The sequence below is a fragment of the Sapajus apella genome, unplaced genomic scaffold (genome assembly GCF_009761245.1).
Source record: "Sapajus apella isolate SASKATOON/1434 unplaced genomic scaffold, GSC_monkey_1.0 scaffold62, whole genome shotgun sequence".
NCBI classification, from domain to species: domain Eukaryota; kingdom Metazoa; phylum Chordata; class Mammalia; order Primates; family Cebidae; genus Sapajus; species Sapajus apella.
In genome coordinates this window covers 4486005-4506573 of record NW_022437002.1, presented here as the reverse complement: position 1 = coordinate 4506573, position 20569 = coordinate 4486005, and the positions used below count along the sequence as shown (strand labels likewise).

Sequence of the window (20569 nt, the reverse complement as noted above, 5' to 3'; positions counted from 1 at the left end):
TGAGAATCACTGTCCTACAGTGAAATCTCTACTGTAAAATGTTTTACCCAGTGATATGAATAGGTCACGGAATCACTGAAGACCATAGCTCCACTGGAGAAAGCAGGCAGAAAAGTTGAATTATGAGGTAGAAAAGTCATCAAAACATCAGAGATAATTTAAACAGAGAAAGCAAAAATATCAAACACTGTTCCTGGCCAAGTAGATCTTCTACACATCCATTTAGGTTTCCTTTTTGCTGAGGTCCCACTTTTAAAATAACAGTTAATGTTTTTATTTCAGATAAGTATCTCTGGTCTCTGATAATTTTCTTGATCTAGAATGATATTTTTCTTTCTTATTTATTTATTTTTTGAGACAGGGTTTCACTCTGTTGCCCAGGCTGGAGTGCAGGGCACGATCTCAGTTCACTGCAACCTCTGCCTCCTGGGCTTAAGTGATGCTCGTAGCTGGGATTACAGGCACGTGCCACCATTCCTGGCTAGCTTTTGTAGGGGTTTCGCCATGTTAGCCAGGTTGGTCTCAAACTCCTGACCTCAAGTGTTCCACCTGCCTCGGTCTCCCAAAGTGCTAGGATTACAGGTGTGAGCCACTGCCCTCAGTCAAGAACGATATTTATCAAACTACCTGTGTTAAAAGAAGTTTTAAAATTTCCAATCTACTGCAAACCAATATGTGGCCCTATTATACAGGCGGGTATCCAACTTCTGCACCATGTGGGTCTCTAGCTAAGCAGACCTGAGCTGGTCTATACCCCACTCAAGAAGACAAAACCATGAGTCACAGCAATGTCAAAGTGTTATCAATGTTTCTACGTGCATAGTCTTAATTTCTGACATTCCTTGTAGCAGACTGGTTGAAAACAATTCACAGAACAGTGCCTATCTGTGGGCCACAGTTTGAATTACACTGTTGCAGTTTTAACTACTATTGAAAAGTACCTCTTAAACACTTTTCTATGCTTTGGCTAACATTTACAAGCCAACTGATAATGTCTTTGACTTTTGTTGTTCAAGAGACAGAAAGAAAAGTGACTTTACCACCTTTTGAAACACAACTATACTTAAAGGAAGAAAAGATTTCTTTTAAAATCTGTTTTGGATATTTTAACACAAGACAAAACTATGGGAAGTGCCTTCAATTACATTCCTAATTCCTAATACTGCCTGCCCTTTAGCCCTTTAGAGTTTCAGCCTCTTTTGTTACAATGATTGTGTGGCTGCGAAGTGGGTGAAAAGTAGACTGTTTTTAAAAGTTGACTACTAACCTTCCCTTTCCCTCAGGAGGATCTTTTGAAAGATGAACGTTTTAGAAATGTAACTTGGTGATATGGGCTTATACTTTCCCTCCAATTAAAATTCTAGGCAATGAGGTAGAAGGCAGGACTCAACTCCAAAGACCGGACTCAGACATGGACCAAATTGAGGACTAGCTAAAACAGGGCAGTGGTGGTGGGGGGTGCAGGAAGCAGCTTTCCATAAGAAATGCTCATCACTGTGCCATGTTAATTACCATTGCCATGGCAACACCTGGAAGTCACTGCCCCTTATCTTGGCAACCACCCAGCGACTTGGAAGTTACCACCACTTTCCTAAATATTGCTGCATAATCTGCTCCTTAATTTGTATTTAACTAAAAGTGGGTATAAATATGAGTAACGACTGGCCTCTGAGCTGCCACTCTGGGCACACTGCCTGTGGGGTAGCCCTGCTCCGCAAGGAGCGGCCCCTCTGCTGCTGCTGTGCACTACTGCTTCAATACAAGTTGCTGTCTAACACCACTGGCTCACCCTTGAATTCTTTCCTGGGTGAAGCCAAGAGCTCCCCTGGGCTAAGCCCCAATTTTTGGGCTCACCTGCCCTGCATCAGCATAAACTAAGTAAAAGAATGTCAAGGGCGGCTACATTTCCAAGTTACACAGCTCTAACTTTTAGAAAATGCTGGAAAACGTAGGGGAGCATTTTGAGTTTTGCCCAAATGACTTGTTTTATGATAACAGAACAGGTGGTATGTATAGAATCGTCAAATACCAAACCAGACAGGGAAACCATCCAGACCTGGGCTCACAGCCTCCCTTTTCAGGGCTAAATTAAAATGTAATTCAACTGGGCAAGTCAGGATGCCATAATGAGTCTTTCAGATCATCCCCATGTTTGTCTACCCATAAATACTGCAAGCCTTTAAAACTGCCGTCCTAGATTTAGAGAGTACCTTTTATGATCATGTAGCCAGACCTCCCTGCCTGCTTTATATCAATGAAGGCTTCTCTTTAATACTTTGCCAGAAAATTTAATGTGGAATTCATTAGGAAAGGCCTGGCAAAGGCAAAGCTGATCCCACAACTTAAGGGTTTTCAGAGAAAGAGGATAACAAAGGAATGCAGAGGACTGAGTCAATAGAAAAACAAACGTGGATATTTTCTTATCTTTCTCCTAACCAGAGTTTGGACGCACAGCAAGAAAAACAGGAGACCTCAGAAACTGCCTTGATTCACTCAGAACTAAGGAGTGGCCAGCAAAGCCCTCAGAAACCAAGGGCACCACACAAAAAAGTTATCTGTCCTTTGAGTCACAAAATCCAACCTATATTAGATAGTCTAATAAAAATGCACATATCATTAACAGTGAAAAAATGTTCCTCTCAGGGTTCCACAAAATTGGACAAATGGTGTCTTTCAGCAACAGAGTGTGCACTAACAAGTTCTAAAACTTCTCTCCCACCAGTTTATTGCTACGTAAGTGTCTCTCGATCTGATAAGTTGGGACGAATTTGTGGTTTGTCATCAGAATCATCTCCAGTGGGGTCATTTTCCTCACCCGACTCCACATAGATTGGCCAGTCATTGTCTGTATCACTCTTTTCTTGGCTTTCGGATGAAGCTTCCACCAAGCTAAGATTGATGGGCATCAAATCATCGTCATCGTCGGGTGTGTCTGTAACGCAGGTGCAGCTGTCACACAGCCCAAAGCGCCGCAGCCCCTGGGACAGATGACTCGTGAATGTTCTTCTGCAGCCCTTGCAGATGATTGGACGGTTGGATCTGTGGACCTGTAATCACAAGCGGACACAATAAATGTCACAAAAAAGGAGATGAGCCTTTTCCACAAGCTCTTTGTAATCTGGCCCCTGCCTGACCCTCCAGACTCCTTTCTCCTCACTCCACCTGCATTCTCTGCCACAGTCTTTGTGTTAGTCTGTTCTTGCACTGCTACAAAGAAATACCTGAGATTGGGTAATTTATGAAGAAAAGAGGTTTAAATGGCTGACAGTTCCACAGGCTGTATAGGAAGCATGATGCTGGCATCTGCTCAGCTTTTAGGGAGTCCTCAGGAAACTTACAATCATGGCAGAAGGCAAAGGGGGAGCGGGTACTTCACATGGCCAGAGCAGTGGGGAGAGAGAAGGGGGAGGCACCACATTTTTTCAAACAACCAGCTTGTACGAGAACTCACTATCATGATGACAGCACCAAGGAGGGATGGCATTAAACCATAAGAAACTGTCCCCATGATCCAATCACCTCCCACAAGGCCCCACTTCCAGCATTGGGGATTACATTTCAACATGAGGTTTGGGTGGGGACAGAGATCCAACCATATGAGTCTTCATCTTACCAAGGTTCTTTCCACCCCAGAGCCATTGGACACATGTGGAACATTCCCTTCTCCCCATCAACCCCTCACCCCAATGAACACTTTGGAAGGAGGTCTTTTCTAATGCTCTAGGCCAGTTAGGGCCCCCAGCTAGTGATTCTCACCCATACTTCTTCCTTTGCTGTACTTCTCACAAATTGTTGATAAAATTCACTAAAGTGTAAGCTCCAAGAGGGCAGGGACAGAGTCTGTCTCATTCCTTACTGTATCCCTAGTGCTTGGCACACAAAGGGCACTCAAGTGAAAGTGAACTGATTAGGATTTTTTTTTCTTTTTCAGAGACAGGGTCTTGCTCTGTCACCCAGGCTAGAGTGCAGTGACATGATCATAGCTCACTAATGGGCTCAAGTGATCCTTCTGTCCCAGCCTCTCAAGAAGCTGGGACCACAGGCACCCATGCACCACCATGCCTGGCTAATTTTTTATTTCTTGTAGAGGTGGAGTATCACTATGTTGCCCAGGCTGGTCTCGAACTCCTGGTCTAAAGTGATCCTTCCACCTTGGCCTTCTAAGGTGTTGAGATATCAAGCGTGAGCCAGCATACCTGCATACCGGGCCAGGATTTTTTTTTTTTCCTTTTTAGAGATGGGGTCTTGCTGTCTTGCTATGTTGCCCAGGCTGGACTTGAACTTTTGGGCTCAAGTGATCATCCTGCCTCAGTCTCCCAAGTAGCTGGGAATATAGGTGTGCACCACTGTCTTTGGCTTTCATTAGGATTTTTGACATTTTTTCCCCCCTCTCATTGGACACCTTTGGTAATTAACATAGTTTTTTATGTACCTTGGATTGTTTAATTATTAGGAAGGCAGATTTGTTAGAGTAGATAGCTATATTCCCCAGATGTGCCAGCAGCTGCTTTGCTCTTGACTTTCTCATTGGTAAATGTGTCACTTACATATGAGAAGAGCTTTGCATACTGGAAAAGGGAAGCTGATTTCCTACCCCACACAGCTCATCCTAAAGGCAGCAGTCCCAGGGGTCCCCTCTGTATAAGGAACTTTTTTTTTTTTTAATTGAGTGGTGTTTTTGTTTTTGTTTTTTGAGACAGAGTCTTGCTCTGTCACCCAGGCTGAAGTGCAGTGGCCCCATCTCGGTGCACTGCAACCTCCGTCTCCCGGGTTCAAGCGATTTCCCGCCTCCCTCCTGATGAGCTGGGACTACAGGCAGGTGCCACCATGCCTGGGTAATTTTTTTTTTTTTTGTATTTTTAGTAGAGAGGGGTTCTGCCACATTGGCAAGACTGGTCTCAAACTCCTGACCTCAGATGATCTGTCCCCCTCAGCCTCCCAAAGTGCTTGGATTACAGGTGTGAGCCACCACACTAGGCCTAGGAACTATCTTTTAACATGCACACTTTTCAAGAACTCCCGCCAATGGGGGCTCTGTGAACCAATCACAGCCTCCCGTTTAAAGAGCTCTAGATGCAAGATACACACAAGAGGCAGAGACGGGGAGAGGCTGATGCAGGAGCACCAGTCCACAATTAGAATAGTCCTAGCGGGTGGAAAGTGGCATCTCAGGGTGGCTTTGATTTGCATTTACCCTATGACTAATGATGTTGAGCATCTTTTCATGTGCTTATTGGCCATTTGACTATGTTTTCCCAAGAAATGTCTATTCAAATCCTTTGCCCAGGTTTAATATTCATCCTTTTACTGTTGCATTATAAAATTCTTTATTTATTCTGGATACTAGACTCTTAGCAGATATATGCCTTGCAAATATTTTCTCCCTTTCTGAGGGTTTTCATATGCTTAAGAGTGTCCACTGAAGTTCAAACTATTTGTATGCTAGATTTCCCAAACACTGATTGTCTTGCTCAAAGATGATCATAGCTGCACATGGTGGCTCATTCCTATAATCCCAACACTTTGGGAGGCTGAAGCAGGCAGATTGCTTGAGCCCAGGAGTTCAAGATAGCCTGGGCAACCTGGAAAAACCCTGTCTCTACAAAAAAAATTCAAACATTAGCTGAGTGTGGTAGTGTGTGCCTGTGGTCCCAGCTACTTGGGTGGGAGCTAAGGTGGGAGGATCACCTGTGTCTTGGAAGGTCAAGGCTGCAGTGAGCTGTGATCTCTCCAACCTGGGTGACAAACTGAGACTCTGTCTCAAACAAACAAACAAAAAAGATCATAAAATGCAACATCTGCAGCCATAAAAAGGAAACAGATCATGTGTTTTGTCGGAACATGGATAGAGCTGGAGGCTATTATCCTCAGCAAACTAACATAGGAACAGAAAACCAAATACAACATGTTCTCTCTTATAAGTGGGAGCTAAATGATGAGAACTTAGGAATACAAAGAAGGTAAGAGACACTGGATTTACTGGAGGGTGGAGGCTAGGAGGCAGGAGAGGAGCAGAAAAGAAAACAAATTCCTGGGTGATTAAATAATCTGTACAAGAAACCCCTGTGACATCAGTTTACCTATATAACAAACCTTCTCATGCACCTCTGAACCTAAAAGTTTAAATAGATAAATAAATAAATGCAACATCTTTCTAAGTGGCCTGAATGCTTCTCAGCTGGCTGGAATCACCAGCTCACATGGAGACAATCCTAGGGGGCAGCTCGTTAGGGCGGAGGGTCTCCTTGGGCAGGAGCCCTCTTTGCTGCCACAGGTGGCTGTATACACGGCAGTACACCCTTCCCCCACCCCCAGTGCTGGGGTTGGGTGGGAAACTGAGGATGCAGCTTACCTTTGGTATCACACTGGTGGGAAGAGATCCACAATCCTGTCTGAGCCCTGTTGTTCTCTACATTACAATAATCACCTCTTATCAGGATCTAAACTTTCTTGGCTCTTCCCGTTAGAAAACTGTCTGTTTAAAAAAAAAAAAAAAAGGCCGGGCGCAGTGGCTCACACCTGTAATCCCAGCACTTTGGGAGGCCGAGGCTTGTGGATCACTTGAGGTCAGGAGTTCGAGACCAGCCTGGCCAACATAGTGAAACCCCATGTCAAAAAAAAAAAAAAAAAAGAAAAGAAAACCGTCTGTTTTAACTTAAATTTAAAACTTAACTCTAGCATATAAAGTTTTAACTTTCTGTAAGTGCCACCACCTGAGCTTTAATTTAGTAGCAGAAACAATTTTCAAATACCCCAGTAGACAGAGAAATGAAAGACAACTGGATTTACCCTGACATTAGATGATATCATCAATCGCTCTTGCCAGGAGGGCATGGCCAGCTCGAACTTACACTCAAGGCGTGGCTCCGCAGGTGCTCCTGTCGCGTGAACCTCTTGCCGCAGGTCTCACAGGGGTAGGGCCGCTCGCCCGTGTGTGAACGGATGTGCCGCTTGAGGATGCCCTTCTGTTTGGCAGTATAAGGGCAGAAAGGACACTTGTGGAGCTTGATGGGGACCACCAACACATCACCTGCGGAACCAAATGCTTTCATTTAGCTATGTTGTACGCAGTGACAACCCTGGCTACCAGCCAGTGGATGGGATCCACAGCTGGGGAATTCTACCAGCCCAGATGGAGGAGGAGGACACCCACTCCACCAACAGCCAACAGCAAGATGTCGCCTGCAATTCCAACTCAGTCTGGCTCCCATTAAGCCCCAGGGCAGAGTACAGTGAACTTCTTCTAAGGTCAGGAATGCCATAAGGCACCAGCTTCCACACTTCTCTGTGACTCACAGTTAGAAACTCAGCTCACATGACAACCTCAGAACACACGTGCCTTATGAGGATAACTGGAAGTTTCTCAAAACAATACTCACCCTGATAGTATTCTATTCGGTTTCATTTTAAGACTGCTGGGTGAAACTCTGTTATGGACTGATTTGTGTCCCACTAAAATTCATACCTTGAAGTCTGTGTTTGGAGATAAAGCCCTTAAGAAGGTAATTAAGGTTAAATGAGTTTATAATGATTAACTAACGTTAGGACTGGTTTCCTTATAAGAAGAGACACCAGAGATTGACTGATCTCTGTCTCCTCCTCTCTGCATTCCCCCCCGCCATTCCTCTCATCCCCAACCCTAGCACACACACAGAGGAAAGCCTATGTGAGGACACAGTGGGAAGGCTGCCATCTGCAATTCAGGAAGACAGATCTCACCAGAAGCCAACTCTGCTGACATCCTGATCTCGGACTTTGGCCTCTAGAACTATGAGGCTACATTTCTGCTGTTTAAGCTTCCCAGTCTGGGGCACTCTGTTGTGGCAGCCTGAGCTGACTGATACAACCCTCTGAATTGATCTCACTACCTTCAGAACTTGGAAAACTCAGTTATGATGGATCAGATTTCTAGACCAGAATTCATGCTTCTTGGACGGTAGTTCCTAAGATTGTTTTCCAGGCCTACATAGAAGAGGCTTGCTATGATACAGACCCTAAATTGTTGTTTGGAATTTATATTAACTGTACATATCTGAAATCATCAAATATCCAGGAATTCACTTAAATCCTTTTCTAATTTATTACCTCACCTTGCTCATATAACCATTAAGGTGAGAGTATGATTATCGCTCACATGTATAGAAACTGTTCCGCTCAAGTTCTGTAAGTTACACTTATTGCTATGGTCATCCCTTGGTATCAACTGGGAATTGGTTCCAGTATGCTCCTTGGATACCAAAATCCAACAATGCTTAAGTCCCAAAGTCAGTCCTGCGGATCCTGTGAATACTGTATTTTCCCATGCATGGTTAGTTGAATTCACAAATGCAGAAGCTATGGACACAGAGGGCCAACTATATTCCAAGATTTGTTCTTTATTTTATTTATTGAGACGGCATCTCACTCTGTTGCCCAGGCTGGAGTGTAGTAACACAATCTCGGCTTACTGCAACCTCTACCTCCTGGATTCAAGTGATTCTCCTGCCTCAGCCTCCGGGGTAGCTGGGATTGCAGGCACCCGCCACCACACTCAGCTAATTTTTGTATTTTTAATAGAGGTGGGGTTTCACCATGTTGGCCAGGCTGGTCTCAAACTCCTGACTTCAGGTGATCTGCCCACCTCAGCCTCCCAAAGTGCTGGGATTACAGGCGTGAGCCACCATGCCCAGCCTGAGATTTATTCTCTCCATGCTCCGTGAGATTTACAGACTTTGGTTATATCATATCGTATCACCCATGAAGCACAAGTGACTCAAGCTTTCCAAGCACTGGTCAAGTCCTGGCCCTAGTACTGATCAGCCGTGTGACCCTGGACATCTCACTTAGCTTCTCTGTGCCTTACTTTCCTCATCTGTAAAACAGGTATGATAACAGTTCCCACCTCAAAAGATTGTGGTAAGAATGAAATAAAGTAACACATAAAGCAAAGCACGTGGCACATAATGAACACTTGCAAGTGTCAACATTTGCACTGTCATTTCCTCAGAATTTCTTTTCACCAGGTAAGCAGTCCAGGCTCTTGTGGTCTTTGTCAACACCGGAGTAACTCTTTTTATCTGGGGCTGGCTTGGGATACCTAACTGGCTCTGTTTTTCCTGAGGTGCTATAAAAAGTATGGCACACCGAATTGAATGTGAGAATCCAGCATCCTTTACATAAAGGTGGAAACTGTCTTTGGTTTCTAGTTCCTATCCTAATAGTCCCTAACATTTTGCATAATCTACAGTGACTCTAAAATCTGTTTCCCAGGATAAAAACAGCAGCTCAAAGCTCATCACTGCTCACATATGTGGGATTGTTAAATCTCTCACTGCTCACACTGATCCTGAGGTACAAGTAAAACAGGAATGATTATCTGTTTTGTTTTGGTTTGTTTTGTTTTCCTGAGATGGAGTCTTATTCTGTCACCCAAGTTGGAGTGCAGTGGCACGATCTCAGCTCACTGCAACCTCCGCCTCCTGGGTTCAAGTGATTCTCCTGCCTCAGCCTTTGGAGAAGCTGGGATTACAGGTGCGCACCACTGCACCTGGCTAATTTTTTTATTTTTAGTAGAGACAGTTTCACCATGTTGGTCAGGCTTGTTTTGACACAGAATCTCCCTCTGTTAGCTGGGCAGGAGTGCAGTGGCATGATCATGGCTCACTGCAGCCTCTACCTCCCAGGTTCAGGTGATCCTCCCACCTCAGCTCCCCGAGTAGCTGGGATTATAGGCATGTGCCACCACACGCAGCTGATTTTTTTTTTTTTTTTGAGATGGAGTTTCACTTTTGTTGCACAGGCTGGAGTGCAATGGCACAATCTCAGCTCACTGCAACCTCTACATCCCAGGTTCAAGTGAATCTCCTGTGTCAGCCTCCCAAGTAGCTGGGATTACAGGCATGTACCACCATGCCCAGCTACTTTTGTATTTTTAGTAGAGACAGGAGCTTCACGATGTTGGTCAGGCTGGTCTCGAACTCTTAACCCCAGGTGATCCACCAGTCTTGGCCTCCCAAAGTGTTGGGATCTCAGGTGTGAGCCACAGTGCCCGGCCATGAATGACAACCTGTTTCCTAGGATCAAAGCAGCAGCTCATAGCTCATCACCCTGCTCACTCCTCTGGCATTGTAGAAACTCCTTGTTATTTACCTCCATCACCTTGGCTTTGTGCCACACACTTCTTCCTGATTACCTACAAAAACATAAAGTAAATGGGTCCAGCGTAAGTCCTTGGAAAAAATAACTGTTAACTATTTCTCCATCAGAAAAGTATGGATTGTCTCACTTTCTTCCTCTTTCCTGATCTCACTTCCCCAATCGACAGCTCACCTGAATCCTCTTACATGCCAGGCATTGTAAGACACCTGTTTCCTCCCTCAAGAAGTTAAGTTCAGCAGGAAAGACATGTAAACATATTCATACAATATGATGCACACATGCAAAGTTCAAAGTGATAAAGAAATATAAATTAAAAAGTGATCACTTTCCCTACGAGTTAAGAGATGATTTCACAGAAAAGGTTAACTTTGAGCAAGGTTTTAAAAGATGAACAGGAGTTCACTGGGAGTTCAAGACAGAGAAAGGTATCTCAGGCAGAAGAAGAACACATGCTTAGACTTAGAGGTAAATGAGAATACGAAGTACAAAGTGGGGGTTAGGAATTAGAACAAGGAAGGGACAAGAACTAGATTGTGAGGTTGGGCACAGTGGCTCATACCTGTAATCCCAGCACTTTGGGAGGCTGAGGCATGTGGATCACAAGGTTAGGAGTTCAAGACCAGCCTGGCCATCATGGTGAAACCCCGTCTCTACTAAAAATACAAAAATTAGCCAGGCATAGTGGTGTGTGCCTGTAATCCCAGCTACTCAGGAGGCTGAGGCAGGAGAATTGCTTGAACCAGGAACCAGGAGGTGGAGGTTGCAGAGAGCAGAGATTGCGCCACTGCACTCCAGCCTGGGGAACAGAGACTCTGTTTCGGGGGAAAAAAAAAAAAAAAGAACTAGATTGTGATGGTCACATTCATTCATTTATTCAGCAAATTTATACTGTGCACTATGTGTCAGGCTCTGTTCTAGGGTCCTGGGGATACAACAGTGAACAGAACAGACAAAAGTCCCTGCACCTCATGGAGCTAACATGCTAAGAAATTTGGACTTTACCTGTAAGCCGCTAGGATTTTTTTTTATTTTTGAGATTGAGTCTCGTTCTGTTGCCCAGGCTGGAGTGCAGTGGCATGATCTCAGCTCACTGCAACCTCTACTTCCTGGGTTCAAGTGATTCTCCTGCCTCAGCCTCCTGAGTAGCTGGGACCATAGGCCTGAACCACCGCTCCTGGTCAGCTAGGATTTTAAGCAAGGAAGGTACATGGCCAAATTTTCATAGCCAGATTTAATTTTTAAAAGATCCCTCTAGGCACAATTCAGGAAAATAACAGACATTGCCAGGGGCCAGGGCAGCTGCCTTGCTACAGCACCTTGTAGCAAGAAGCCTGACTTTCCAGACCGTTAAGGAGAGGACTTGAATATGAGTGGCACAGGGCCAAATGCCTATTTCATGATACTTCTTGTGTTTACACGCAGAGGGGTTCAAAGAAAAAATCATTGCACTGAAATCCTCTATTATGTTGCTTTCACCGTTTGTTTAATGAACAAAATGAAGCCACCCCAGGTTTCTGGTTTTAGCTGGGCCACTTAACTTACTACTGCATTCTTATAAACTCAGTAAACCCCTCTGGGTCTCAGTTTCTCTGTATTTCCTCTGTCAAACACATAAGGCATCATGAGAGTCTCAAGGATGTGAAAGGGTGGTCACAGTCTGTGAAATGCCATTATACACGTGGCAATGAAAATTTCAACAAGTTCCCATGGTGTGTTCATGGAAGCAGCCACTATCTTCCCAATGCTGGTGAAGCCAGTGTTTCTGAGAACCAGAAATAGCATTTTTCAAGTGTTTCTTTTTTTCTTTCTTCTTCTTTTTTTAAAGACAAAGTCTCATTTTGTCATCCAGGCTGGAATGCAGTGGCATGATCACAGCTCACTGCAGCTTCGACCTCTCAGGCTCAGGTTGATGCTCCCACCTCAGCCTCCCAACTAGCTAGGACTATGGGCGCATGCCATGATGCCTGGCTAATTTTTAATTTTTTTTTTTTTTTTTGTATAGATGGGGTTTTGCCATGTTGCCCAGGCTGTTCTCAAACTCCCGGGCTCAAGTGATCCTCCCACCTTGGCCTCTCAAAGAGCTACGATAATAGGTGTGAGCCACTGCACCTGGCCATTTTCAAGTTTTTCAGTTCTATTTTTTTTTTCTTTTTTCTTTTATTTTTTTTCTTAAAGTTTTTTGAAGGGAAATCGAACCCCGGTCTCCCGCGTGACAGGCAGGGATACTCACCACTATACTAACGAGGATCAAGTCTAGTTTTAATCAGACATACTGAGTGCTCTTGCTTTTAAAAAATGAAATTTGAGGCCGGGCATGGTGGCTCATGCCTCTAATCCTAGCACTTTGGGAGGCTGAGGCAGGAGGATCACCTGAAGTCAGGAGTTTGAGATCAGCCTGGCCAAAATGGTGAAACCCCGTATCTACTAAAAATACAAAAATTAGCCAACATGGTGGCACATGCCTGTAATCCCAGCTACTCGGGAGGCTAAGGCAGGAGATTCACTTGAACCCAGGTGGCTGTGGTTGCAGTGAGCCGAGATTGCACCATTTCACTCCAGCCTAGGCAACAGAGTGAGACCCTGTCTCAAAAAAAAAAAGAAATTAGAAAGTTTCAAGACAGGCCAGGTGCAGTGGCTCATACCTGTAATCCCAGCACTTTGAGAGGCTGAGGTGGGACGCTCTCTTGAGCCCAGGAGTTTGAGACCAACCTGAGCAACATAGGGAGATCTCATCTCTATTATAAATTAAACATACAAAAAATTAGTTGGGTGTGATGGTGCATGCCTGTAGTCCCAGCTACTTGGGATGCTGAAGTGGGAGGATCACCTGAGCTCCGGAGGTCGAGGCTACGGTGAGTTGTGATTGTGCACTGCACTCTAGCCTGGGCAACAGGAGACCCTGTCCCAAAAAAAGAAAAGTCGTGAGACTGCCATTCAGAAATGAATAAAAATAGCTGATCTTCCTTTATTTAAAAGATTTTTACTTCAACCAGAGAATCAGAAGCTTAAAAAAAAAAAAAAAAGGGAAAAGACTTTCACTACTCAATATTTCACTACTAGACTGCAATTCATTAATTTCTTGGCTTGAGGTTCTATTTTTTTGTTTGTTTTTCTTTTGTTTTTTGCTTTGAGAGGGAGTCTCGCTCTGTCACCCAGGCTGGAGTGTGGTAGCCTGATCTTGGCTCACTGCAACAACTACCTCCTAGGTTCAAGCTATTCTCCTGCCTCAGCCTCCTGAGTAACTGGGATTACAGGCCCATGCCACTGCGTCTGGCCTTGGCTTGAGGTTCTGGAAGCCACGTTTCATCAGTAAGGTGGGAGTCAAGTTTATTTTTGCCTCCTACAAGACACCTTGCAACACAATTACCTCACCTGTTAAGAGGAGTTAACCGTGTTGACTCGACTCTCAGAATTGTTAAAGGAAACAACCAGGTTCTCTTAAAATGCAAAAGCCTACCAAAGCGTATAAAAAAATTAGCTCACATGAAGCCAAACACCAGCTCTAAATAGTCTCAAGTTGGCTGGGCACAGTGGCTCATGCCTGTAATCCCAGCACTTTAGGAGACCAAGGCAGGTGGATCACTTGAGGTCAGGAAGTCGATAGGAGCCTGGCCAACATGGTGAAAGCCTGTCTCTACTGAAAATACAAAAATTAGCTGGGCATGGTGGCATGCGCCTATGGCAATCCCAGCTACCTGGGAGGCTGAGGCACAAGAATCACTTGAACCTGGGAGGCAGAGGTTGCAGTGAGCCATGATTGCACCACAGCACTTCAGCCTGGGTGACAGAGCGAGACCCTGTCTCAATAAATAAATACATAAATAAAATAGTCTTGGCTGGGCATGGTGGCTCACACCTGTAATCCAAGCAGTTTGGAGGCCAAAGCAGGTGAATCACCCGAGGTCGGGAGTTCAAGACCAGCCTGACCAACATGGTGAAACCCCATCTTTATTAAAAAAAATTTAAAAACAAGAAAAAAGAAAATAGTCTCAAGTAGATGGCATCATCAAGCACACCAGGCTGAGTGCCTACTCTATGTCAAGCACTCTGGCTGACACAGAGCAGTATAAATCTCTAGAGCGTATATCTCTGGATGTCACTTCAATCACATTTTCCCCACACAAATACAACTTCCCAGAATAGAGGAAATCTAAGATGATATGTGAGAAAAAGTTCTGAAAACTCTCTAATTTGATCCCCACAATAAACCTGTGTGAGAGAGAGGTAGGGCAGAGATGATTATCCCCATTTTATAGATGACAAAACAGACTCAAAGAGATTCAATGATTTAACCAAGGTCCCACTGCTGGTTAGTGGAAGAGAGTGGGTTCCTCCCATGTCTCCAAACTGCCCCCAACACGCTTACAGTCTAGTTGTAGAGGTAAAACACAAACATACATGAAGAAACAATGCCCTGCAAATATAGGTGCTCAATTAATGCATATTGGTGGTGGTGGTGGTGGCAATGGTGACTGATGATGATGGTAATGATGATGATGGTACTGGTGATGGTAGTGATGGTGATGGTACTGGTGATGATGGTATTGGTAATGATGGTAGTGATGATAATACTGATGATGATGGTACTGGTGATGATGACAGTGATGATGATGGTACTGGTGATGATGGTAGTGATAATAGTACTGGTGATGATGACAGTGATGATGATGGTAGTGATGATGGTATTGGTAATGATGGTAGTGATGATAATACTGGTGATGATGGTACTGGTGATGATGACAGTGATGATGATGGTACTGGTGATAATGATAGTGATGATGAGGGGACCAGTGATGATGGTACTGCTGATGATGATACTAGTGATGATAGTGATGATGATGATAATGAGGATGATGGTACTGGTGATGATGGTAGTGATAATAGTACTGGTGATGATGACAGTGATGATGATGGTAGTGATGATGGTACTGGTGATGATGGTAATGATGATGATGGTACTGGTGATGATGGTAGTGATGATAGTGGTACTGATGATGATGGTACTAGTGATACTTGTAATGATTATGGTACTGGTAATGATGGTACTGATGATGTTGGTAGTGACGATGATGGTGATAATATCACGATGACAGGAGAATACAAGGAACAGGAAGTATGTACTAAATGACTGGCAGGGCTGATGAATGCTAAGGGGACTCACCTGAGTCCTCTCCATACCAGTCAGTCTGGACATCCATCATGGAACTCATGGCTACTCCTGCACTTTCTGGTCTTCCCTCCAAACTCCGAGAAAAGTGATGGTCTGCATCATCTTTGCTTGGGGCAGCGCTGTTGCGCAACAGCGCCTCCAGGAACTGCTTCATGTGGTAGTTGCTGTAAGCCAAGTCAACTGCCTGGCCGCTGGGCAAGGCCTCCTCCACGTGAGCCAGGCTCAGTGGGGCAGCATACTGCTGCAGCTGTTCACCAACATCCACCTCCACTTCATCAGCATCAAATTCCACCTTGGGCTCTATCTGGTTGGGTGGAGTAGAGAGGTCACTGTCAGCCGAGCCACAGCCAAGGCTGTCTTTCACCACCAGTTCCAAGGGGTGGCAGTCTCCACAGTCACCGCAAGGGGACTCTCTCAGGCAGTCTACACGCTTTTCTCCTTTGGCTGGAGAGGAGACCAAGCTCTTGGTACCACAGGAGGTCCCCTCTCGGCATGTACTGGGGCTTCCACTGTCAACCTGATGAGCCGCCGCTGCAGCCGCTGCTGCAGCCGCCGCCGCTGCCGCTGCCACCGCTGCAGCCACAGCAGCCTCCTTCTCCATCTTTCGGCAAATGTCGAGGGATGACCTGATATATGTCTTGCAGAAGTTCACCACATCATTCATCTGCAGGTAGCTGGCAGCTGACATCACTTCAATCACATTCTCCCCACACAAATCCAACTTCCCAGAATAGAGGAAATCTAAGATGGTGGAGAAGGCATCAGAGGTGACAATGTCCAAGGAGGCAGTGCTATGCCGTCCGCTGTCCTGGATATAGTGAATGAGCAGGGCTCGGAAGTAGCCACTGTTAGCAAATAAAATGTTCCTGTGGGCCTTGAAGATCCGCCCTTCCACAATGATGCTGCAGTCACAGAAAAAGTCCCTCTTTCTCTGTTCATTCAGCTCCCCCAAAAGCTTGGCATAATAAGATTGCATCTCCATTGCTCCACCAGCTGCTGCTGCTCCGGAGTAAACCTGTATCTCTGCCAAGATTTTTCTTAAGTTAAATCACAAGTCCCAACCTTTACAAATAAGATTTCTTTTTAAATTTTTAAACAATTTTTCCAAAACCAGTGGTCCAATAGTGTCTTCAGGATATGGGCTTCCCAGCACTTTGGGAGGACAAGGCAGGTGGATCACTTGAAGTGAGGAGTTTGAGACCAGCCTGGCCAACATGGTGAAACCCCTTCTCTGCTAAAAATACAAAAATTAGGCTGGGTGCGGTGGCTCACGCCTGTAATCCCAGCACTTTGAGAGGCCGAGGCGGGTGGATCACGAGGTCAAGAGATCGAGACCATCCTGGTCAACATGGTGAAACCCCGTCTCTACTAAAACTACAAAAAATTAGCTGGGCATGGTGGCGCGTGCCTGTAATCCCAGCTACTCAGAAGGCTGAGGCAGGAGAATTGCCTGAACCCAGGAGGCGGAGGTTGCGGCGAGCTGAGATCGCGCCATTGCACTCCAGCCTGGGAAAAAAGAGCGAAACCCCGACTTAACAAAAAAAAAAAAAAAAAAATTAGCCAGGCCTGTAATCCCAAGTACTAGGAAGGCTGAGGTGGGAAAATTGCTTGAAGCCAGGAGGTGGAGGCTGCAGTGAACCAAGATCGCACCACTGCACTCCAGCCTGGGTGACAGAGTGAGATTCTGTCTCAAAAATAATAATAATTGTAATAATAATAATGATAATAATGGCTGCTTTGGTTCTAACAAAAATCAGAGGTTATCAACTGAGTTAATTTATGAAAAACAACCAAAAATAACTATAGCTAACTGCATGTGAGCACAGTGCTGTTTTACATGAATTCTTTCAATGAATTTTTATAAAAACCTTATAAGTAAATATTTATATTGTTTCCCTTGTGCTGATAAGGAAATTGAGGGTAGGAGATGATCTAGCTGTAACAGATCCAGGACTCAAAATCAGGTCTATTAGCCTCCAGAGCCAATGCTCGAATTTACTATATTCTACTTTCTTCAAGGTTCAAAATATAGAATAGAAAATATCCACATCTAAGAATTATAGTTGAGGCCGGGCATGGTGGCTCACACCTGTAATCTTAGCACTTTGGGAGGCCAAGACAGGCGAATCAACCGAGGTCAGGAGTTTGAGACCAGCCCGGCCAACATGGTAAAACCTTGTCTCTACTAAAAATACAAAAATTAGCTGGGCGTGGTGGCAGGCGCCTGTAGTCCCAGCTACTCAGGAGGCTGAGGTAGGAAAACTGCTTGATCTTGGGAGGCGGAGGTTGCAGTGAGCTCAGATTGCACCACTGCACTCCAGCCTGGGCGACCAAGAGAAGATTGTGTCTCAAAAATAAAAAATAAAAAAAAGAAGTAGTTGAGTCTTTAGTGTAGCAATCTGAAGCTGGTTTTCTTTTTCTTTTTTTAAAGACGGGGTTTCACCATGTTGGTCAGGCCAGTCTTGAACTCCTGACCTCAGCTGATCCACCCGCCTTGGCCTCCAAAGTGCTTGGATTACAGGCGTGAGCCACCGCATCCGGTCGAAACTGGTTTTCTTTCTTAGAGACAGGGTCTTGGTCTGCTCCCCAAGCTGGAGTGCAAATGGTATAACCATAGCTCACTACAGCCTCAAACTTCTGGGCTCAAGCAACCCTCCTGCTTCAGCCTCCCAAGATCTAGGACTAGAGGTGCATGCCACTGTGTCTGGCCAATTAAAAAAAAAATTATTTTGTAAGATGGCAGTCATGCTATGTTGCCCAGGCTGGTCTCAAGCTCTGTGCCTCAAGCCTGCCTCCACCTCCCAAAGTCCTGAGATTACAAGCAGAAGCTACCACACCGAGTCTCCAGTGTCCCAATCCAGAGCTTTGAGTGCAATGGCGTGATCTCAGCTCACTGCAACCTCCGCCTCCTGGGCTCAAGCGATTCTCCTGCCTCAGCCTCCCGAGCAGCTGGGATTACAGGTGCATGCCACCATGTCCGGCTAATTTTTTGTATTTTAGTAGAGACGGGGTTTCACCATGTTGCCCAGGCTGATCACAAATGAGACTGGTCTCCTTTTATCATCATTACACCGAAGTATTTGGTGGATTCTTGGGCTAGCCAGCATGCATTCCCCATTCTTTTGGTTCTAGTGCCCTTTTTGGCTTTGATGGAAGCATCCTTCCCCCATTATTGGCCAATATGCTTTGCATAAAGCTGGTGCCATCCCCAAGCACCATGTATGTAAACTATAATGTAGGCTAATGCAATTAACGCATCCTACCCTCTGACCACAGTGATTGGCTCGGAGATGGCCATGTGGCTTTCAGAGCCAATGAAAAGCAATAAAACATTTGCTGGAACTTCCAAAAAAGAGCACTCTCTGCTCTGTGGGATGCAGGATGTGAAGGATGCTGCTGCTACACCACCAGGGAAACCAGCCTAACAAAGATGACTGCCCAGCTCAGGCTGATGGAGCCTGGGGACAACATCGAAGCCCCAACTCAAGCAGTGCCAGAAGCCAATTAAGTTCCTTTTCGCTTTAGCTGGTCTGAGTTGGGTTTTCTTTTTTTAATACTATTATTATTATTTTTTGAGATGGAGGATGGGGTCTCACTCTGGTACCCAGGCTGGCGTGCAGTGGTGTGATCTTGGCCCACTGCAACCTCCATCTCCCTGGTTCAAGCAATCCTCCTACCTCAGCCTCCCAAGTAGCTGGGACTACAGGTACCCACCACCAAGCCAGGCTAATTTTTTTGTATTTTTGGTAGAGACAGGGTTTTGCCATGTTGCCCAGGCTGGTCTTGAACTCCTGGCCTCAAGTGATCTGCCTGCCTTGGCCTCTCAATCTCAAAGTGCTGGGATTACAGATGTGAGCCACCACGATTGGCCTCTGAGTTGGGTTTTCCATTTCATGCAACTGAGAGACTCCTAACTGATTGATTCCACTACCCTTGGTTAACTCCTGCTTATGATTTATGTCCTGGTCCTTCTCTGTCGGCGAACTACAAGCCCTTTGAAAGCATGAGCCATGTCTAACTCAATTTGATACTTACAGTATCTGGCAGAGTGCTTTGGACAAAATAGATTTTTTTTTTTTTAATTCAGTCTCCATAAAGACTGTCAAAAATTGCCAATGCCGACTATATGTCAAGTCGTCATCGCGGGGTATTGGGAAAATTTTTCAATTAGCAATAATCGCGCCTCAGATAAACCTCATTGGCTATGATACTGTCACTGCGCAAAGCTACAAAATAGATTTGTTAAGCAAAAAAAGGAATACTCCTTTCTTTTTTTCTTTTTTTTTGAGACAGAGTCTCACTCTGTCACCAGGTGCCAGGCTGGAGTGCAGTGGTGCGATTTCGGCTCACTGCAACCTCTGCCTCCCGGGTTCAAGTAGCTCTTCTGCCTCAGCCTCCCTAGGCTGGGACTACAGGCGCGCACCACCACGCCCAGCTAATTTTTGTATTTTAGTGGAGACGGGGTTTCACTATGTTGCCCAGGATGGTCTCGATCTATTGACCTCGTGATCAACCCGCCTCTGCCTCCCAAAGTGCTGGGATTATAGGCGTGAGCCGAGGAATACTCCTTTCTTAACTGCTTAGTAGATAAGCTATAAACCAAGTTTAAAATCCACTTAGGGTGGGCAGGTGGCTCACACCTGTAATCCCAGCACTTTGGAAGGCCGAGGTAGGCAGATCATCTGAGGTCAGGAGTTCAAGACCAGTGTGGCCAACATGGCAAAACCTCATCTCTACTAAAAATACAAAAATTAGCCGGGTGTGGTGGCAGGTGCCTGTAATCTCAGCTACTTGGGAGGCTGAGGCATGAGAATCACTTGACCCCAGGAGGCACAGGTTGCAGTGAGCTGAGGTCGCACCACTGCACTCCAGCCTAGGTATACAGCGAGACTCTGTCTCCAAAACAAATAAATAAATGGATAAAATCCACTTAGTAGTGAGGAGGACAGAGATACTGACCTGTTCCTCAAACCCTCCCCTCCCCATCACAAAAACCACATAACCATCCATCAACTATTACCCCTTTACTTACTGACCCATTGAGCTTAGAAAGGTTCCTATAGCCAAGTGCATCCCCTCTACTGGAATCACAAAAGGCTTACCTACAGCTGAAACCACTGCTAACAGCTCTTTTTTTTTTTTTTTTTTTTGAGACGGAGTTTCACTCTTGCTACTCAGGCTGGAGTGCAATGGCGCGATCTCGGCTCACCGCAACGTCCGTCTCCTGGGTTCAGGCAATTCTCCTGCCTCAGCCTCCTGAGT

General features: G+C 45.3%; 1 protein-coding gene and 1 non-coding gene across 4 annotated transcripts in view; both read right to left on the bottom strand.

The window, feature by feature from the left end:
* Positions 1-333: 333 nt before the first annotated feature.
* The window catches only part of ZBTB8B (zinc finger and BTB domain containing 8B), a 31958-nt gene continuing 11722 nt past the window's right edge, over positions 334-20569 (bottom strand). For 2 of the 3 annotated variants that reach the window (XM_032246766.1, XM_032246765.1), the window contains exons 2-4: positions 15299-16330; positions 6852-7030; positions 334-3047 (exon numbers count right to left, since the gene is read on the bottom strand). In XM_032246766.1, the coding sequence (XP_032102657.1) occupies positions 2730-3047; positions 6852-7030; positions 15299-16289 (1488 nt within the window). In that variant the 5' untranslated portion in view covers positions 16290-16330 and the 3' untranslated portion in view covers positions 334-2729. Of the gene's footprint in view, positions 3048-6789; positions 7031-15298; positions 16331-20569 lie in introns of all 3 variants that reach the window. The other variant, XM_032246767.1, reaches the window with a different exon arrangement.
* Positions 19395-19535, bottom strand: LOC116529657. Its single transcript, XR_004259588.1, has one exon. It is a non-coding gene; the product is annotated as a U4 spliceosomal RNA (small nuclear RNA).